This window comes from Chanodichthys erythropterus, chromosome 14 (genome assembly GCF_024489055.1).
Source record: "Chanodichthys erythropterus isolate Z2021 chromosome 14, ASM2448905v1, whole genome shotgun sequence".
Classification (NCBI taxonomy): Eukaryota; Metazoa; Chordata; class Actinopteri; order Cypriniformes; family Xenocyprididae; genus Chanodichthys; species Chanodichthys erythropterus.
This window is the reverse complement of record NC_090234.1, coordinates 14,521,198-14,537,717: the sequence shown is the minus strand read 5'-3', so window position 1 is coordinate 14,537,717 and position 16,520 is coordinate 14,521,198. Positions and strand designations below refer to the sequence as shown.

General features: G+C 37.1%; 1 protein-coding gene across 9 annotated transcripts in view; it reads right to left on the bottom strand.

Annotated features, from left to right (window-relative positions):
• si:ch211-45c16.2 (mitogen-activated protein kinase kinase kinase 13) overlaps positions 1 to 16,520 on the bottom strand; it is a 75,069-nt gene that overhangs the window by 4,817 nt on the left and 53,732 nt on the right. For 6 of the 9 annotated variants that reach the window (XR_010897095.1, XM_067408965.1, XM_067408966.1 and 3 more), the window contains 12 exons: positions 12,378 to 13,071; positions 12,080 to 12,266; positions 11,030 to 11,221; positions 10,623 to 10,781; positions 7,265 to 7,423; positions 6,918 to 7,026; positions 5,569 to 5,678; positions 5,373 to 5,489; positions 4,879 to 5,022; positions 2,470 to 3,193; positions 1,477 to 1,547; positions 1,058 to 1,364 (listed from right to left, as the gene is read on the bottom strand). Coding sequence is in view for 8 of the 9 variants with exons in the window: in XM_067408965.1 (XP_067265066.1) it covers positions 1,058 to 1,364; positions 1,477 to 1,547; positions 2,470 to 3,193; positions 4,879 to 5,022; positions 5,373 to 5,489; positions 5,569 to 5,678; positions 6,918 to 7,026; positions 7,265 to 7,423; positions 10,623 to 10,781; positions 11,030 to 11,221; positions 12,080 to 12,266; positions 12,378 to 12,993 (2,895 nt within the window). In the remaining variant the exon portion in view is untranslated. The remainder of the gene's footprint in view (positions 1 to 1,057; positions 1,365 to 1,476; positions 1,548 to 2,469; positions 3,194 to 4,878; positions 5,023 to 5,372; positions 5,490 to 5,568; positions 5,679 to 6,917; positions 7,027 to 7,264; positions 7,424 to 10,622; positions 10,782 to 11,029; positions 11,222 to 12,079; positions 12,267 to 12,377; positions 13,072 to 16,520) is intronic. The other 3 variants (XM_067408971.1, XM_067408970.1, XM_067408973.1) reach the window with 3 other exon arrangements.

Below are 16,520 nucleotides of genomic sequence, written 5' to 3'. Positions count from 1 at the left end.
TTATTTCTAATCTAATAACACATTCACATGTTCACTGGTTGTTTAATGATGGTTAATGGTCACAATATATGCAGGTAAACAAATAAAATATTTACTTTTATTTAAATTGCTTTTAATTTTAAAATGATTTATTTTACTTTATTTCACATTCTTTATTAATAGTTTTATTCTTAAGTTTAAATTTTATTTCTTTTTGTTTAGTAATTGTTTTATTTTGATTGTTTTTATTTGAAAATAATTTATTTTATTTCATTTCTAATATTCTATTTTTTTCCGGTATTGTTTTATTTTGCATTTATTTAAACATTTATTTTACTTCAAATATTTCATATTTTTCAGTAATTTTTTTATTTTAATTTTTTGTATTTTTTAAATATATATTTTTTTAAATTTCAAATATTTAATAACTTTAGTAATGCTTTATTCTGATTGTTTTATTTTAAAATTATGTATTTATTTAATTTTTTTCAAATAAAATAGCTTTTTTATAAGCATTTTATTTTGTTTTTATTTTAAAATAATTTATTTTATTTCAAATATTCCATATTTTATTTCATATTCAAATATATGTTTTTTCAGGTACTGTTTTAATTCTTATTTATTTAAACATTTATTTTACTTTAAATGTTCCATATTTTTCAGTAACTGTTTTATTTGAATTGTTTGAATTTTTGAAATATTTATATTATTTTTTGTTTTGTTTATTTTAAATATTTAATAATTTTAGTAATGTTTTATTCTGATTGTTTTATTTAAAATGTATGTATTTATTTACATTTTTTTCAAATAAAATATCTTTTTCAGTAAACATTTTATTTTGTTTTTATTTAAAAAAAATATTTATTTTATTGTATTTCAAATATTCCATAGTTTTATTTTGTATTTATTTCAAAATGTATTTTATTTATTTCAAATATTGCATATTTTTAGTAACTGTTTCATTCTGATTGCTTTATTTTTAAAATTAAACATTTAAATTTTTTTTTTTTACTTTTCAGTAAGTGTTTTTAATTTTTCAGTTTGACATTTTTATGAATGAAGCTTAGCAGTAGTTTACCTCATAGCTGTGCTCATCAGCACACAGTTTGCCCAGAGAGATCTGAGTCTTGACCCGGCGGACGGCACACTCTTTATCAGACAGGCCGTCGGACTGCGTGGAGATGTCGATGGGGATCTCAGGTGTGTGGGACAGGAGCTCGTCCAGATGTTCCTCCTGACTGGCGCTGAGCTGCTCCAGCGGGCCGCTGTGAGAGTGATCACTGGTGTTGCCCTCCTCTCCGTCAGACACCGACAGGTTCTCCGAACTGAAGGTGGAGTACGACTGAAAGCTGCTCATACAGCGATGAGGCCTGGAAGGAGACAAACTTTTTGATTACAGAAACACAGGTTTAAAGTTTCACTCTGCTGGAGAATCATGAGAGAAAATCCACAGTTCAAAGAGTGAATATTAATTATTGATCATCAAAGCAGTCTCACCGTTGTCTGCGTGGAAAATCCACCTCACTGTCAACCTCTCCCTCCTCTTCCTCAGACGACTCGTCTCCCGCCTGATGGACACATGCAAAAGATCATGTTAAATCCATCATGAATATACTCGCACACATTCAATGATGATAATGATCAGAAATGTTATAAAATATCTCGCAATTCTGACTTTATTTCTCATAATTCTGACTTTATATCTCGCAATTCTGACTTTAACTCAATTCTGACTTTATTTCTCGCAATTCTGACTTTATTTCTCGCAATTCTGACTTTAACTCAATTCTGACTTTATTTCTCGCAATTCTGACTTTATTTCTCGCAATTCTGACTTTATTTCTCGCAATTCTGACTTTATATCTCGCAATTCTGACTTTATTTCTCGCAATTCTGACTTTATTTCTCGCAATTCTGACTTTATTTCTCGCAATTCTGACTTTATTTCTCGCAATTCTGACTTTATATCTCGCAATTCTGACTTTATTTCTCGCAATTCTGACTTTATTTCTCGCAATTCTGACTTTATTTCTCGCAATTCTGACTTTATTTCTCGCAATTCTGACTTTTTATCTTGCAATTCTGACTTTATATCTCGCAATTCTGACTTTATATCTCATAATTCTGACTTTATTTCTCGCAATTCTGACTTTATTTCTCGCAATTCTGACTTTATTTCTCGCAATTCTGACTTTATATAACGCAATTCTGACTTTATATAACTAAATTCTGACTTTATATAACTAAATTCTGACTTCATATAACTCAATTCTGACTATTTCTCGTAATTCTGACTTTATATCTCGTAATTCTGACTGTATATCTTGTAATTCTGACTTTATAACTCGCAATTCTGACTTTTTATCTCACAATTGCAAGAATAAAGTCAGAAATTGTGAGATAAAAAGTCGCAATTACCTTTCTTAATTTTCATTTAGTGGCGGAAACAAGCTTCCATAATAAATGCCACTTTTGGCATTTTTGACTTACATTTCTGAGAGGTCTGAGCGTGTGCAGTAAACTTCCTCTCGGGGATCTCTGCTCCGGCTGCTCTCCCTTTCCGTGAGCTTCACCCTCTGCCGTCGGCTCCAGCGTCCTCTTGGCGGCGGGCGGCGTTCCATCACACGTGCTCAGCAGCGAGTAATGTGGGAGTTGTGGGTGGCTGGGAGCGGACGGCATCTCCTGGCAGTGCATGCAGCCGGGGAACGGATGCGCCTGGCAGCAGGGGCAAAGTGGCCCGGGACCGGAGCCGACGGCTGGAGGTATGGAGGACCTGCGGTGGCGGGAATCTGCGTCCACCGCAGTGGAAATGAGATCGGGACTGGAGCCGGACAGCCTCCGTTGAAGGTGGTCTGTCTGCGGGCTGCGGAGGGCGGCAGCTGGGCCGAAGTAGCGCAGGTTGTTGGCACACGTGGCCACAGCATTCTCACGGTTCTTCAGCGGGATGAGGGGACCCTCGGGTGGAGGGTGATGATGGTGGGGATGGTAACTTTGCTCCTGTAAGGGTTGCTGTTCTTCTGAGGGACCCGAATTGGGCTTCAGCGCACCCAGGAAATCATTGTGGCTGCCCTTGCTGTTCGCCCTCCGGTGGCGAGGTTTACTGCGGTACCGGGTTTTTCCAGGCGGGGTGGACACTTTTGGGCTTCCTGACAGTGGTGACGGAGCAGGAAGAGGCTCGACGCTGGGAATGCCATCGGAGCGCAGCAGATCAGGTCTGCAGGAGATCAGATGCACGAGGTTAATGAGCTTATGAAGAATTCATGACGGATACCATTTCATTTGGCACAGTATTGCTGCCTTTAACTACAAATTACCCAACCATGTTTGCATATTCACAGAAAAGTGTTATAAATAAAAAGAGACATTAATCAAATGAGATCTTTGAGAGCAGATTTTTTTTTTTTTTTTTTCACACTCATTTCAGTAAAACGGCGTCTGGCTCACATGATATTGCTTAAACCAGGAATTTTTTTTACAGTCAAACCACTTTGAAGTGTTTTATATTGATTGCTTTAAAAATAATTTTTTATTATTATTAATTTTAATTAAACAAGCATGTTCATGGTTCTCTAATGTTGGTTAATGTTCACATGACATGCAGATAAACATAAAATATTTAATATATTTTTAGTAAGTATTTATTTTGACTTTATTTCCATTTTTTATTTTGTATTTTTAAATCAAATATTAACTAAATAATTTATAATTATTAATTTATTCATTATGAGCCTTTCATTTTAAGATGATTATTTTTATATTATAAAAAATTATAAAATAAATATTTTTGTATTATTTTAATGCTTTTTTATTTTAGTTAATTACATTTTTGTTAATTATTCACTACATTAATGTTTCATTTATATATTATGTATTTTTTTAGATATATTTCATTATATATAATTGTTAATCATTTTATTATTATTATTTTTTAAATAATTATTAATTTAATTTAATTTAATTTAATTTAATTTAATTTAATTTAATGAAAACTCCACCTCACCTTTAAATAATTATTAATTTACTTTATTAAATTAAAATGAATTATTTACTTTTCATCAACTCACGAACCCCCTGCAATTCCCTCATGAACGCCTAGGGATCGTGAACCCCAGTTTGGGAATCCCTAATGTTAGTTAATGTTCACATGATATGCACAAAAACAAATGATTAAACAATTATTTATTTAATTTATTACTTTAATTTTTATTAATTATACGCTTTTCATTTTAAGATTTATTTATATTATTTATTATTTTAGTATTTCAATGATTTTTTTTATTTTAGTTAATTTTGTATTAATTATTCACTTTACATTAATGTTTCATTTATATTTATTATTACTTATTTTTTAGGTTTTTTAATTAAACATTATATATATATATATATATATATATATATATATATATATATATATATATATATATATATATATATATATATATTTTTTAGTAAGCGTTTCATTTTGAATATTTTAATTTTTTTATTATGTATTTTTTAAAACAATTATTAACTAAATAATTATAATTATTAATGTATTTACTTTATTTTATTAATAATGAACTTTTGTTCATATTTTTTATTATGTATATTTATTGTTTTAGTGATTTTATTATTTTTTTAATATATTTTTATTATTGATATTTATTATTTTTAATAAATTATTCATGTATTTTAATAACTTTATTTTATTCATTTTTAATAATTTTTATTTTTTTGTATGATTTATTATTTAATTTAATCATTAATTTATTTACTTTATTTTTAATGAATTATTCTCTTTTCATCAACTCCTGCAGTTCCCTCTTGAACCCCCAGGGGTCGTGAACACCAGTTTGTGAACCCCAAGCATATGATATAAACAGAACAAACGGCACACACAAGTCTTCACGGATCGCTCACCTCTTCGGCTGCTGTGTCCCAGGCTTATGGTTCATGCCACTCTTTTTCTTGATGAGCTTCTCAACAGCGTTGGGCCGCACAATGGGCCGCACCAGGTGCCGTTTGTACGTGCCGGGGTACTTCTTCTCCACAGCCTGCTCCCTCCTGCAGGAACACATGGGAAACGTTCAGATCTCAACCAAACCAGATTTGTGCAGAAGTAAGATCACCGTGTGCTTGTTCAGTGAAAATGTGGGTCATGGAAATTCTGGCATGAACTGCACGAGCCGGGTCGAGGTTTAAGCAGATTAGATTTAATTAGAGTTTCAGAGAGACGTCTGCGTTCAGGCACAGACGGTGTCAAAGTTCAGACTCATTACAGCCTTTCATTAATAATTTCATGCCAATAAGCAGAGAGAGAGATGCACACAGCACAAACGGCATTGGAAAAGCATGTTCAGAACTACCATATACTGCAGAATATGAGGAGTAATGAAGAACGTTTGAGAACTTACTTGAGCAGCTCTTTCTCCCGCACCTCCAGCTGTAGCATGATAGCGCTGAGCTCCATGTATAGATTATTGGCACGCTCCAGTTTCCTCTCGTAATGCTCTCGGATGTCCAGAGCATGTCTGAAAGACACAGAGACAGTGAGAATGGAGAGAGACACACAGTGATGGCATGAGGTCTGTTCTCTCTCGTCTCTCTCACCGCAGCTCGTCTCGTCTGCGTCGAATGAGCTCCTCGTCGAGTCGATGGATGCAGGTGCCTTCGCTCTTGATCTTCTCAAAATGCTTCTTTACCTCTTCTCTCCAATTCGCCTGTCACAGACAGTGTTGTTATTGTTAACTACAACATTGAAAAAATAAGCTAAAATAAAATATAAATATTAGATTTAAAAAAATAAAACATAAAATGAAAAACTTAAATTAGAAATGCTGACTTGGCAACTAAATGAAATAAGTTTTAAGAACTAAAAACATTTATTTTAAAAAGAAAACTAATAAAAATGTCAAAAGCATGTAAATTAAACTAAAATGAAATGAAAACAGAAAATATAAAAATAAAAGATGATTAAAAATACAATTTTATATTGATTGCTTTTATTTCACAATTATTTTTACGAAAAAATAAATAAAAATAGTAAATTAAACATTTGCATGTTCAAAGTTCTCTAATGTTGGGTAATTTTCACATGATATGCAGGTGAACTTTTTTTAATAAGTGTTTTATTTTGACTTTTTATTTTACATTTTTTTATTTATGTATTTTTAAAAACAATTATTAATGAAATAATTTAGAATTATTAATTTATTTAATTTATTACTTTAATGTTTATTAATTATGAGCTTTTCATTTTAAGAATATTATTTTATTTTTTATAAATATATTCTATTTATATAAATGATTTTTTATTTTAATTAATAAATAATTATTCACTTTTCATTAGTTTCATTTGTCATTTTTTAAATATATTGATATTGATTTATATTTATTATTTTTATTACATTCATTTTTTAATAACTTTATATAGTTCATTTGTAATTATTTCTTTTCATTTTTAAAATTATTTTATTATTATATTTATTATTTTATTATTATTATTATATATTTATTATTTTTTTTTTTTGTTTATTTACATTATTTATTATTTAATTTAATGACAAAAGCACGTAAATTAAACTAAAATGAAATAACAAAAAAACAGAATATATAAAAATAAAAGATGAATAAAAATATTAAATATTATATATGGATTCTCTTCTAGTATTTTTAGTAGAAGAAAAACCAGAAACTCATGAGTCTGAGACTGATTCATATGTCCTTTTGACTCTTTTTGATTCATTACAGTGAACTGACTCAAGAGTCATTTGTTCATGAATCACACAAAGATTTTCACGCTGCATGTTTGTTGTTGCAACCAATTTACAGTTTTAGTTGGTAAGAAATAATTGGAAAAGTGCTTCATGTTTCTTTTGCCCTTCTCCATTACTGAAGACCTCTGAATGACACAATGGCTCTTTCTTGACTACAGTAAGCGGACATCAAGATATCCTCACCTGAGATTTGAAGTAGGTCTCCTGTGGCGTCCCGAGCACATCAGCAGAGGCGATATCTAGATGTAGAAGGATCTGCCTGAAGGACGGACGGTTTCTGGGTTTACCTTGCCTGCAGGAATAAGAACAACACCACTCAACCAACCAATAAAGCCTTGTTTTACAGAACACTCAAAAATACTTGATTATGATTGGTCAATCACAGCATTCTGTGGTCAGAAATATATCTTTGCAACACCCAGAACACCCTAACAAGAGAGATTGAATCAAACTCCAAGCTTTTAAAACTACATCAAACATAAAAACTTCAGATTTCACATGTTCAACTACTTGATGACATGGAGTCTCACCAGGTCTGTTTCATAAGGATCTTGAAGCCGTCGGGACACGTGGACGGCACAGGCAGATGGAGGCTGTTACTCCCGACGCCCCAGATAATGGCGGAGGAGTCCACGTCTTTATAGGGGATCTCACCGGTCAGCAGCTCCCATAACACCACACCAAACGACCTGCAAACACACACAAATCAGCTTTTACAGGCACTACATACACACCCTTCTGAAGCTTGTGGTTGGTGAGAATTTCTAATGTCTTTGAAAGAAGTCTCTCCTGCTCACCAAGGCATTTAGTTGATCAAAAACACAATGAAAAATTGTGAAATATTATTAGTCACCGTTATGTTCTGCTAGTTTCTGTCTTCATGGACTTTCAGTTTGTTTTCATTCATCACGTGTCCTGGGTCTCATTATTAGTTCATATGTGTCAGTTGTGTTCTGTTAATTATCCTCGTTAGTATTCACTACTATGTTTATTCTGTGTATATTCTTCATTAAACCTTCATATTGGAATTATATTCGTCTTCTTTGTCTACCTGCCTGCAACCACCAGTGACAGAAGATCGGACCACCCGAAATGCACGACCGGGGCAAGTTTGTCGTCATGGATCAGGAGAGCACCAATTTTTTCTGTTCATTTTTGTCATCTTGCCATCACCAGCCCGTTCGATGACGAGACTCATTAGACCTTGTTCTGGATCAGGACAACTTTCCACCAACCTATCGACCTCCCAGACACCACAGGACTGAACTGGAGAGAGACCGTCATCAGGTGACTGGAGAGTGTCCAGAACACTGTCAGTCCCCGTTTCACCACCAGCAAGCGTGGAGAAGTCACGTGAGCCGGGCCCCCCGCAGACCGAGCGGCACCACCTTCCATGACGAGTGAGCTAGAGCCCCGAGGAATGGGGAACAGAGCTTGCACTGCCCCGGAAGCAGTGCCCCAGCGAGGATCTGACCAAGGGTGTGAGCCCGAGACACCAGCGGCCGAGGGAACTGAAACGGAGGACTGGCTGAAGGGGACTTGTCAACTCCCACCCTATCCCACCCGATATCTAATTCATCTGTATGATACAAAGAGAAATGTCAGAACTGGGAAATAATTCCTTGCTCTATCCTGTGTGAAATGTGTCATGATTACCTTTACCTTTTTTTTCATCTGCGATGACGTTGAGCAACCACCATCAGCGCCTATCCAGGAGGATCCTTCAGCTCCACCTCCGGCCTCGGATCCCTTCGTTCCATCTCGGTCCGTCGACCTATCGGCTCCTCCCACCTTCGGCTCCACCAGAGACTCTTATTACCCCTTTTCCACCATGCACGAACCGGGTGCTAGTTCAGAGCTAGTGCTATTGCCAATTCGGAGTTGGTTGAACTGACGAGCTTTCCGAGAACCGGTTTGCCTTTCCACGGGCTAGAGGACCAGCATAGAGCCAGGTCTTACGTCACTGTATACGTCTCATCTTTCACAGCAGGGCCAAACAAAAACACACCAAGCTTGTTCGAGATGCATCGCCTTCTCGCAGACAGATGACATCAAAGCACCATGAGAGCGATCCAAAAGGAGTCGAATGCTTTACAAAGGCTCCCGCGGCACTCCGATGTCACATGCCGATCGGTCCGTGCAGCTCCGACGCATCTCGAACAAGCCTTCCATCAACAATGACAGATGTTTTGTTACTATTGACGCTTGCGAACCTACATCCGCATCCAAACACGGCTTGCCATAATTTGTATAGACGGAGATTATCGAGCTGCTATTTCAAAAATGGTGGTCACAAGTTTCTTGTTGGTCATGGTATGCAAGCGGTTCTTACTTCTAAACCAGCAATGTTTTGGTGCTACTTATGAACCACTTTTCCTGGTTTAGAGCTTTGGGTGTCGAAAGACAAAGAACTGATTTGAAACTAGGCTCTGGCTCCAAATCAGCACTCAAACTGACTTAGTGGAAAAGGGGTATCAGTCTAGTGGCTCCTCCGGGTTCCCTCGTCCCACCGGCTCCGCCTTGGACAGTCGTCACACCACTTCCGCCATGGAATTATGGCCGCTGCGCTCCATCCCTCCACCCTTTTGCCTGCAGCAGCTTCCTCCTCCCCGTCGGTATCACCTCTGCTCACACCGTCGTCGTCCCAGCCCTCGGGTACTCTGGCTCCACCGGCTCCACCTCCACATTGCCTGGGTCTCCTGCACCAGCGATGTCGCTCAGCTCCCTCGACCCACGGCCTGTGCCTGCGAATCCACCAGCTCTGTCAGCCAAGTCAGATGTCGTCAGCCAAGCCAGCAACATCTTGGCTACTCCGTCCCTCGTCTCTGGGTCTGTGCCATCAGCCAACCACCATTGTCGCTGCCAGTGTCTCATCGTCCTACCATCTCCATCCCTTCTCCACATCCTGCCATCATCCCTCCACACCTTCCTCTCACCATCACCTCGTCCACCTCCAAAGCCCCCTCCGGCCCTCCCTCTGTTGTTCCGTTATGGCGCGAGGTCGCGCCTTGCCTCTTGGGGGTGTGACGTCACCTTCTGTTAGTTTATGTCTTCATGGACTTTAAGTTTGTTTTCTTTAATCACATGTCCTGGGTTTCAGTCATTATTAGTTCATATGTGTCAGCTGTGTTCTATTAATTATCCTCATTTGTATTCACAACTTAAAGGCATCCGAGACAAATTTTGAGAATCCTAAAAGATTCCTATAATCTTAGGCTAAAATCTATAGTCTTTGATCGCTAGTTTGACACGTTCACGGACAGCCGATTAATGAGCGTTGCGATCAAATCTTACCTCGGACGAAATTCTGGCAGTGTCAGAAGATCTCCTAAGATGAATATTTTTCAAGACTTAAGTTGTTCATTGTCCTGCACTCCTTGTCCGATATATGTTATGGGTGTGTGTTGCCCAGGCTGTCTGTGTATTCAGTGTATATTCTTCGTATTGGAATTATATTCGTCTTCTTCGTCTACCTGCCTGCAACCACCCGTGACGATCACAATTGTTTTCTATGTGAATATATTGTAAAATGCAATTTATTCCTATGACTAAAGCTGAGTTTTCAGCATCATTACTCCAGTCTTCAGTGTCACATGATCCTTCAGAAATCATTCTAATATGCTGATTTGCTGCTCAAGAATTATTTCTGATTCTGTTGCAAACAGCCTTATATTTTTTGAAACTCGTGATACGTTTTAGTTTCCAGGATGAATAGAAAGTTGAAAAGAACAGCATTTATTTGCAAAATAACTTTTTGTAACATTATAAATGTCTTTACTGTCACTTTTGACCAGTTTAATGCATATACGCAAACATACAATGGTCCCATGAAGTGACATAAATCACACTCAAACATGACTGAACGTCACTGCATTAGTTCACACTCACCAGATGTCTACTTTCTCCGACACCGGCTCATTCCGGATCACTTCAGGGGCCATCCAGGCCACCGTACCCGCAAAGGACATCTTCATACTCTTGTCACTGAGCTCTTTAGATGTTCCAAAATCTGAAATCTTCACGCCGTCATTTTGAGTGACTAGCACACTGCAATTGAAAACACACACTCAGAGATGATCGAATGGCAATGTGGAAAATGTTGCACTTATACACATTAAATCTATGGATGGGAATCAATAAAAATTCAACCGTTCTGGTTATAATTTCAACCATTCATATTTCTTAACAGTTTTATTAACTACTCTTTAGTACTTTAGAAGAATTAAACCAGTAACAAGTCTGAGACTGATTTGTGACCAATTCATTATGATGAAAGAGTCTGAACTGAGACTCACTTTGGTGACTTGAGGTCTCTGTGAATGATCTTGTGGAGGTGCAGGTAGTTCATGCCGCTGGCGATCCCTGAAGCCCAGTCAACCAGCAGCCGTGGTGTGATCTTACGACCAGCCCTGAGAACCTCGTACAGCTGCCCTTGTGCACAATACTCCATGATGATGCAGTAACATGGGGCCTGCGTGCACACACCCCTAAGAGACAACACCACACGCTTCAGTTGCGTTCACTGCACTGTCAAACACACTGAGGCCGGATTCATGAAAATATTCTTAAATTTCTATTTCCAAGAAGGTCCACTTTAAAGTATTACTTCACTTCATTAAAATTTCCTGATAATTTACTCATCCCCATGTCATCCAAGATGTTCATGTCTTTCTTTATTTTCAGTCTAAAAGAAATTAAGGTTTTTGAGGAAAACATTCCAGGATTTTTCTCCATATAGTGGACTTCACTGGGGTTCAACGGGTTGAAGGTCCAAATGTCAGTTTCAGTGCAGCTTCAAAGAGCTCTACATGATCCCAGACAAGGAATAAGAGTCTTATCTAGAGGTCACGTGTGACGTAGGCTTTGTAGATACTTGCTCAGTACTTTCATGCATGACCTTTCCAACCTGATTACGTAATGCTTGGTGCATCGCAGAGCAGTACAAGACGAGCAATTGTAGTTAAAAAGTATATAATTTTTTGTTTTTTTAGAAAATGGCCGATGGTTTCTCTAGAAAAGACTCTTCTTCCTTGTCTGGGATCATGTAGAGCTCTTTGAAGCTGCACTGAAACTGACATTTTGACCTTCAACCCGTTGAAGTCCACTATATGGAGAAAAATCCTGGATTTAACTAAAGAAAGAAAGACATAAACATTTTGGATAACATGGGGGTGAGTAAATTATCAGGAAATTTTAATTCTGAAGTGAACAAATACTTTAAGAAGTAAATTTGAACTTTTTTTTGAAGATTTTTTTTTTGTGGATCCGGCCCCTGAATTCAAAACTAAGCATTTATTGCAACTATCTGGTCCTCCTGCTAGCAGTGTAAAGACACTGTGACGTACTTGAAGCTGATGATGTTGGGGTGCTTCAGCTTGCGGAGGTGTTTGATATCAGTCTCCTTCTGCTCGCGGACTTTCTTGATGGCGACCTCTTCGGAGTGGAACTTTCCGAGGAACACGGCGCCTTGAGCTCCGCTTCCCAGCCACTGCAGCTCAGATATCTCCTCAAACGGCACCTCCCACATATCTACTGACCAATCAGAAGGCACCGTGAATACAGTACACAAATCAAAATCACAGCAAAGACCATCAAAAGAAAATTTTCACTGGCCCCACCACCCTGACTGTACTTGTCACTAACCTTGCTGCTGAAGTTTGTACTCCGTCGAGTACGTCTTCCCGATGATATTCCACACGGGTCTCAAACATCCAAACAGCCCCTCCAAGAATCCACCGCTCCCTGTCCCGGCTCTATGAAAGTGCAGTTTGATGTCATCATGTGGGTGGTGGTGCGTGTCGTCCCCGCCTTGCTCCATCGGACAGCCGCCCTCATCGTTCTTCTCCTCTCCACCACTTCCGCAGCCTCCCTGACCGCAGGATCCCGGCGACCCGGCCTCCTCGTGCTCCTGCAACTGCAGCACGCTGTTTTCGAAGTGTCCCTGCTCCCGCGTGGAGTCCTCGCTGAGGGCGGTGCAAGGCGGGCTGGTGCCACCCGGCTCGTCGTCCCTACAGGGGAGCTGCAGCTGCTGGAGCGGCATGGGAAGCGTGGTGGGCGGAGCGAGGTCTGTGATGATCTGCGGCGGAGGAGGCGGCAGTGGCGGCAGCGCCTGAGGAGAAACGTTGTTGCTGGTTTTCTTCATCGAGTCTCCGACGACTGTGAGCTTGAGCTCTTCCTTCAGCTTCCCCACCAGCAGGCTGGGACAAGATGTCCAGGACAGCACCTCCGGGGAGCTTCCCATGGTGCTGTGCGTGTGCATGGGCAGACGCCCTCCTCACCCGACGGGAAATGAGCGACAAGGCTTTACGGATGACTTCTGTTGGGGTTTATGACACTCCTGCAGGAGGAAGACAGAGAGGGTGTGACGAGACGAGATGAGATTTTTACACAGTATTTTTAAGAAATCCTCAATGATGAAATACATGACTAGAAAAATAGTCTGCAGGTGCATTTGAAATGGTTTAACTAATCATTTTGTAATGAACGTCATTTCAGTTCTACTTTCTGAGTATGAATTATCATATGCATTGAAAGACAACAATACTCAAGTACTGTAAAAGGTTTTGCCACACTCAACTGAAGTCATGAGTCTTTTCAGATCTTACTGTACATGATTTATGAGCTTCTACAACTTTTGACCTCCTAAATTAACTCCTTCTCTTTGTCTCTTAGTCCTGCAACCATAATCAAAGTACTCTCTCAATATTCAAAGTGAAAATAGAGATCCAATATTTCTTCAAGCATGATAGAGAGCTGAGAAATGTTTACAACTACACAGCCCAGCCCAAGATAGTTTTCATATTGGGAGATATTTGCATGCATCAGGGAGCCGCTTTCAAAATGCGGTGTATTGAAATCGTGTTTGAATGCACGGTCGCGTTTTACTTTCGCTTTCTATTTCGTGATTGCATGTACTACGTGAATAGGGAGCGGCTGTGTTGAGCGCACATTCTGTATGATCAGACATTTGTCAGATGCCTAGGCTCTGTTGTGCAACGAATCCTCTGCCATGGTCTTGTCAGTCATCTCATGTGATCAGTGAACTGATTCCTGCTGCACTACGTACGACTCTGCAGCTTGTGTTGGATGAGATGGATGGGATTGAAGTGACTGTTATCCAATTGAATTAAATTGATTTTATTTCTATAAATAGCAAAACGACAGTGGAGGCGTAATGTAAACATAGTGGTGGCATATTATATATCTATCGTGTCACTCCTTTAGTCATCACATTTCTGCATTTAAAAACAGATTGACCCTTTTTTTTGCATACAAAAAAAAAAAAAGTTTTAAAACTGCAACAGACATGAGTGCACAGGACATTTCAAACGTTTCAAAATGTTCTAACATTATGAATGTCTTTACTGTAATTTTTTTTTATCAATTTAATGCATCCTTGCAGGATATAATTATTAATTTCTTTCTAAAAAAATAATTTCTTACATATGCATACACTGTGTTCCAAATTATTATGCAAGTGACATATCAGTAGGATTTCAGCACAATAAACATTCAGATTTTAGTTTTTCTAAGAATGTCTTTAGATAACTGGTATCAATCTCAGACAAAATAATTTGCCAGAAACCCTACTTAGAGGTTGTTCCACATTTTTAAGCAAGTCACAGTTCTCATGCAATATGAGGAGGAAGAAAGATCTTTCTGAAGATGAAAAGCATGAAATGGTGCAACATTGTGCAAAAGGCATGAAAACAACTAATATTGTGTGAAACTGAATGGTGATTATCGAATTATCATAAGATTTGTGAGTGATTTAGAGCACAGCAGAACTCGGTCGGATAAAGGCTTATTAATGATGTTCCTGTCAAAAAAATTAATTGTATTTAAACGACAGCTATAAAAAGCCAGTGTTGAGCAGCAAACAGGTATTTGAAGCTGCTGGTGTCTCTGGAGTCTCAAGAAGATCTCTTTGCATGCTGGCAGTTGTGCGTAAAGATGCATTTCAGCCATCATTAACCAAACCTCACAAAGAGAAACTGAATTAACTTGTTTGACAAAACTTTCATTAATAAGCCTTTATCTGACCGAGTTCTGCTGTGCTCTAAATCACTCGCAATTCTTATGATACTTCAATAATCTCCATTCAGTTTCACACAATATTAGTTGTTTTCATGCCTTTTGCACAACATTGCACCATTTCATGCTTTTCATCTTCAAAAAGATCTTTCTTCGTCCCCATATTGCATGAGAACTGTGACTTGCTTAATAATATGGAACAGCCTCTAAGTAGGGTTTACATAGATCTGGCAAATTATTTTGTCTGAGATTGATACCAGTTATCTAAAAAGACATGGATAAATAAACGAACAAAATTTCTTAGAAAAACTAAAATCTGAATGCTTATTGTACTGAAATCCTACTGATATGTCACTTGCATAATAATTTGGAACACAATGTAGAAATAAAAAAATAAATATATGTTTTTTAAATGGATTTTGTCGCAATGCATTCTGGGACAACCTTCTGTGAAGCATGCATGTGATGCTGCATTAGATTTTAGCAAAAAGAAGATACCTTAAGACACCTAGTGGCAGCTCAGTAGCCGGAAAACATTCCCGTGTGTGTGTGTAATGAATTTGTAAAATATAAACACACGTTTTAAACAGCAACTAAAGCTCTGACTGCTAAATAAAGACTGAAACAGTTGATCATTTTAATTTCCAATCTCACTGCGCACACAGCGGGAGAAGGATTGGAGGCATTTGCATTAATGATGATTATCTCTTTAGAGATAGAGAGATTCCGGGAAGCCGTCGTTGTGATCCGGCCTCTGTTGATCGACTGTGTTAGTGCTGCTTTGAGATTAAAGCAGAATGAGTATTAGAAGCTCTGAGAGAGAAACATCTGGCACACATCGCTCGCAGCCCACCATCACTCACACACACTCACACACACAGTCACTGAGGACGAACATCCTATAATCTGCTGCTGTAGTTACGCAAGACCGATTCTCCCAAAACAGGAATAATTTTGGTTGCATTAGTGTCTGAACCAGAGACCAGCATTATGATGTGACTTAATCACTGTGTAAATCACAAAATGCATACAGACCAACAACTGCTCATTTCTATTTCTACATTTTAAAATAACAGTGAAAGAATGAAAACTCAAATGGAGATCTGGGAATGATTTAGTGATCAAAATATGTGACAAAAAATATTTATATATTATAATAATAATAATAATATATTAATACAGTCAAAACAAAAAAATATTCATATTTTTGATATTTTTGATATATTTTTACTAGTGGGTGCAGGACACTATTGATTGTGATGATAGCAAAATAAAAATAAAACTGTGACATATTATAGCCAAAAATTCTTCATACAGTGGACTACCAGTGAAATTGATAAAAATTTGGAAACAAAACATTATTCAGACACTTTGACCTGACCATGTTTTGCTTAAGTGTTATCTAACATAATTAAGATAATTTTTTTCTGACACAGTGTAACTCTGAGATCTTGAAATATTTTATTATAATTTTTTTAAACTATAGTGAATAAACTGTATAAATGAATGAAATGTTCAAGGAGTCTGAATACATTTTGGACTGACTATATATTATATATTATATTATATTATATTATATTATATTATATTATATTATATTATATTATATTATATTATATTATATTATATTATATTATATATATAATTAAAAATATTTTTACATTTTTATATATATAAAATATTTTTAATTATAATATATAATTTATTTTATATATTTGTAAATATACAATTGTACAATTATATATATATATA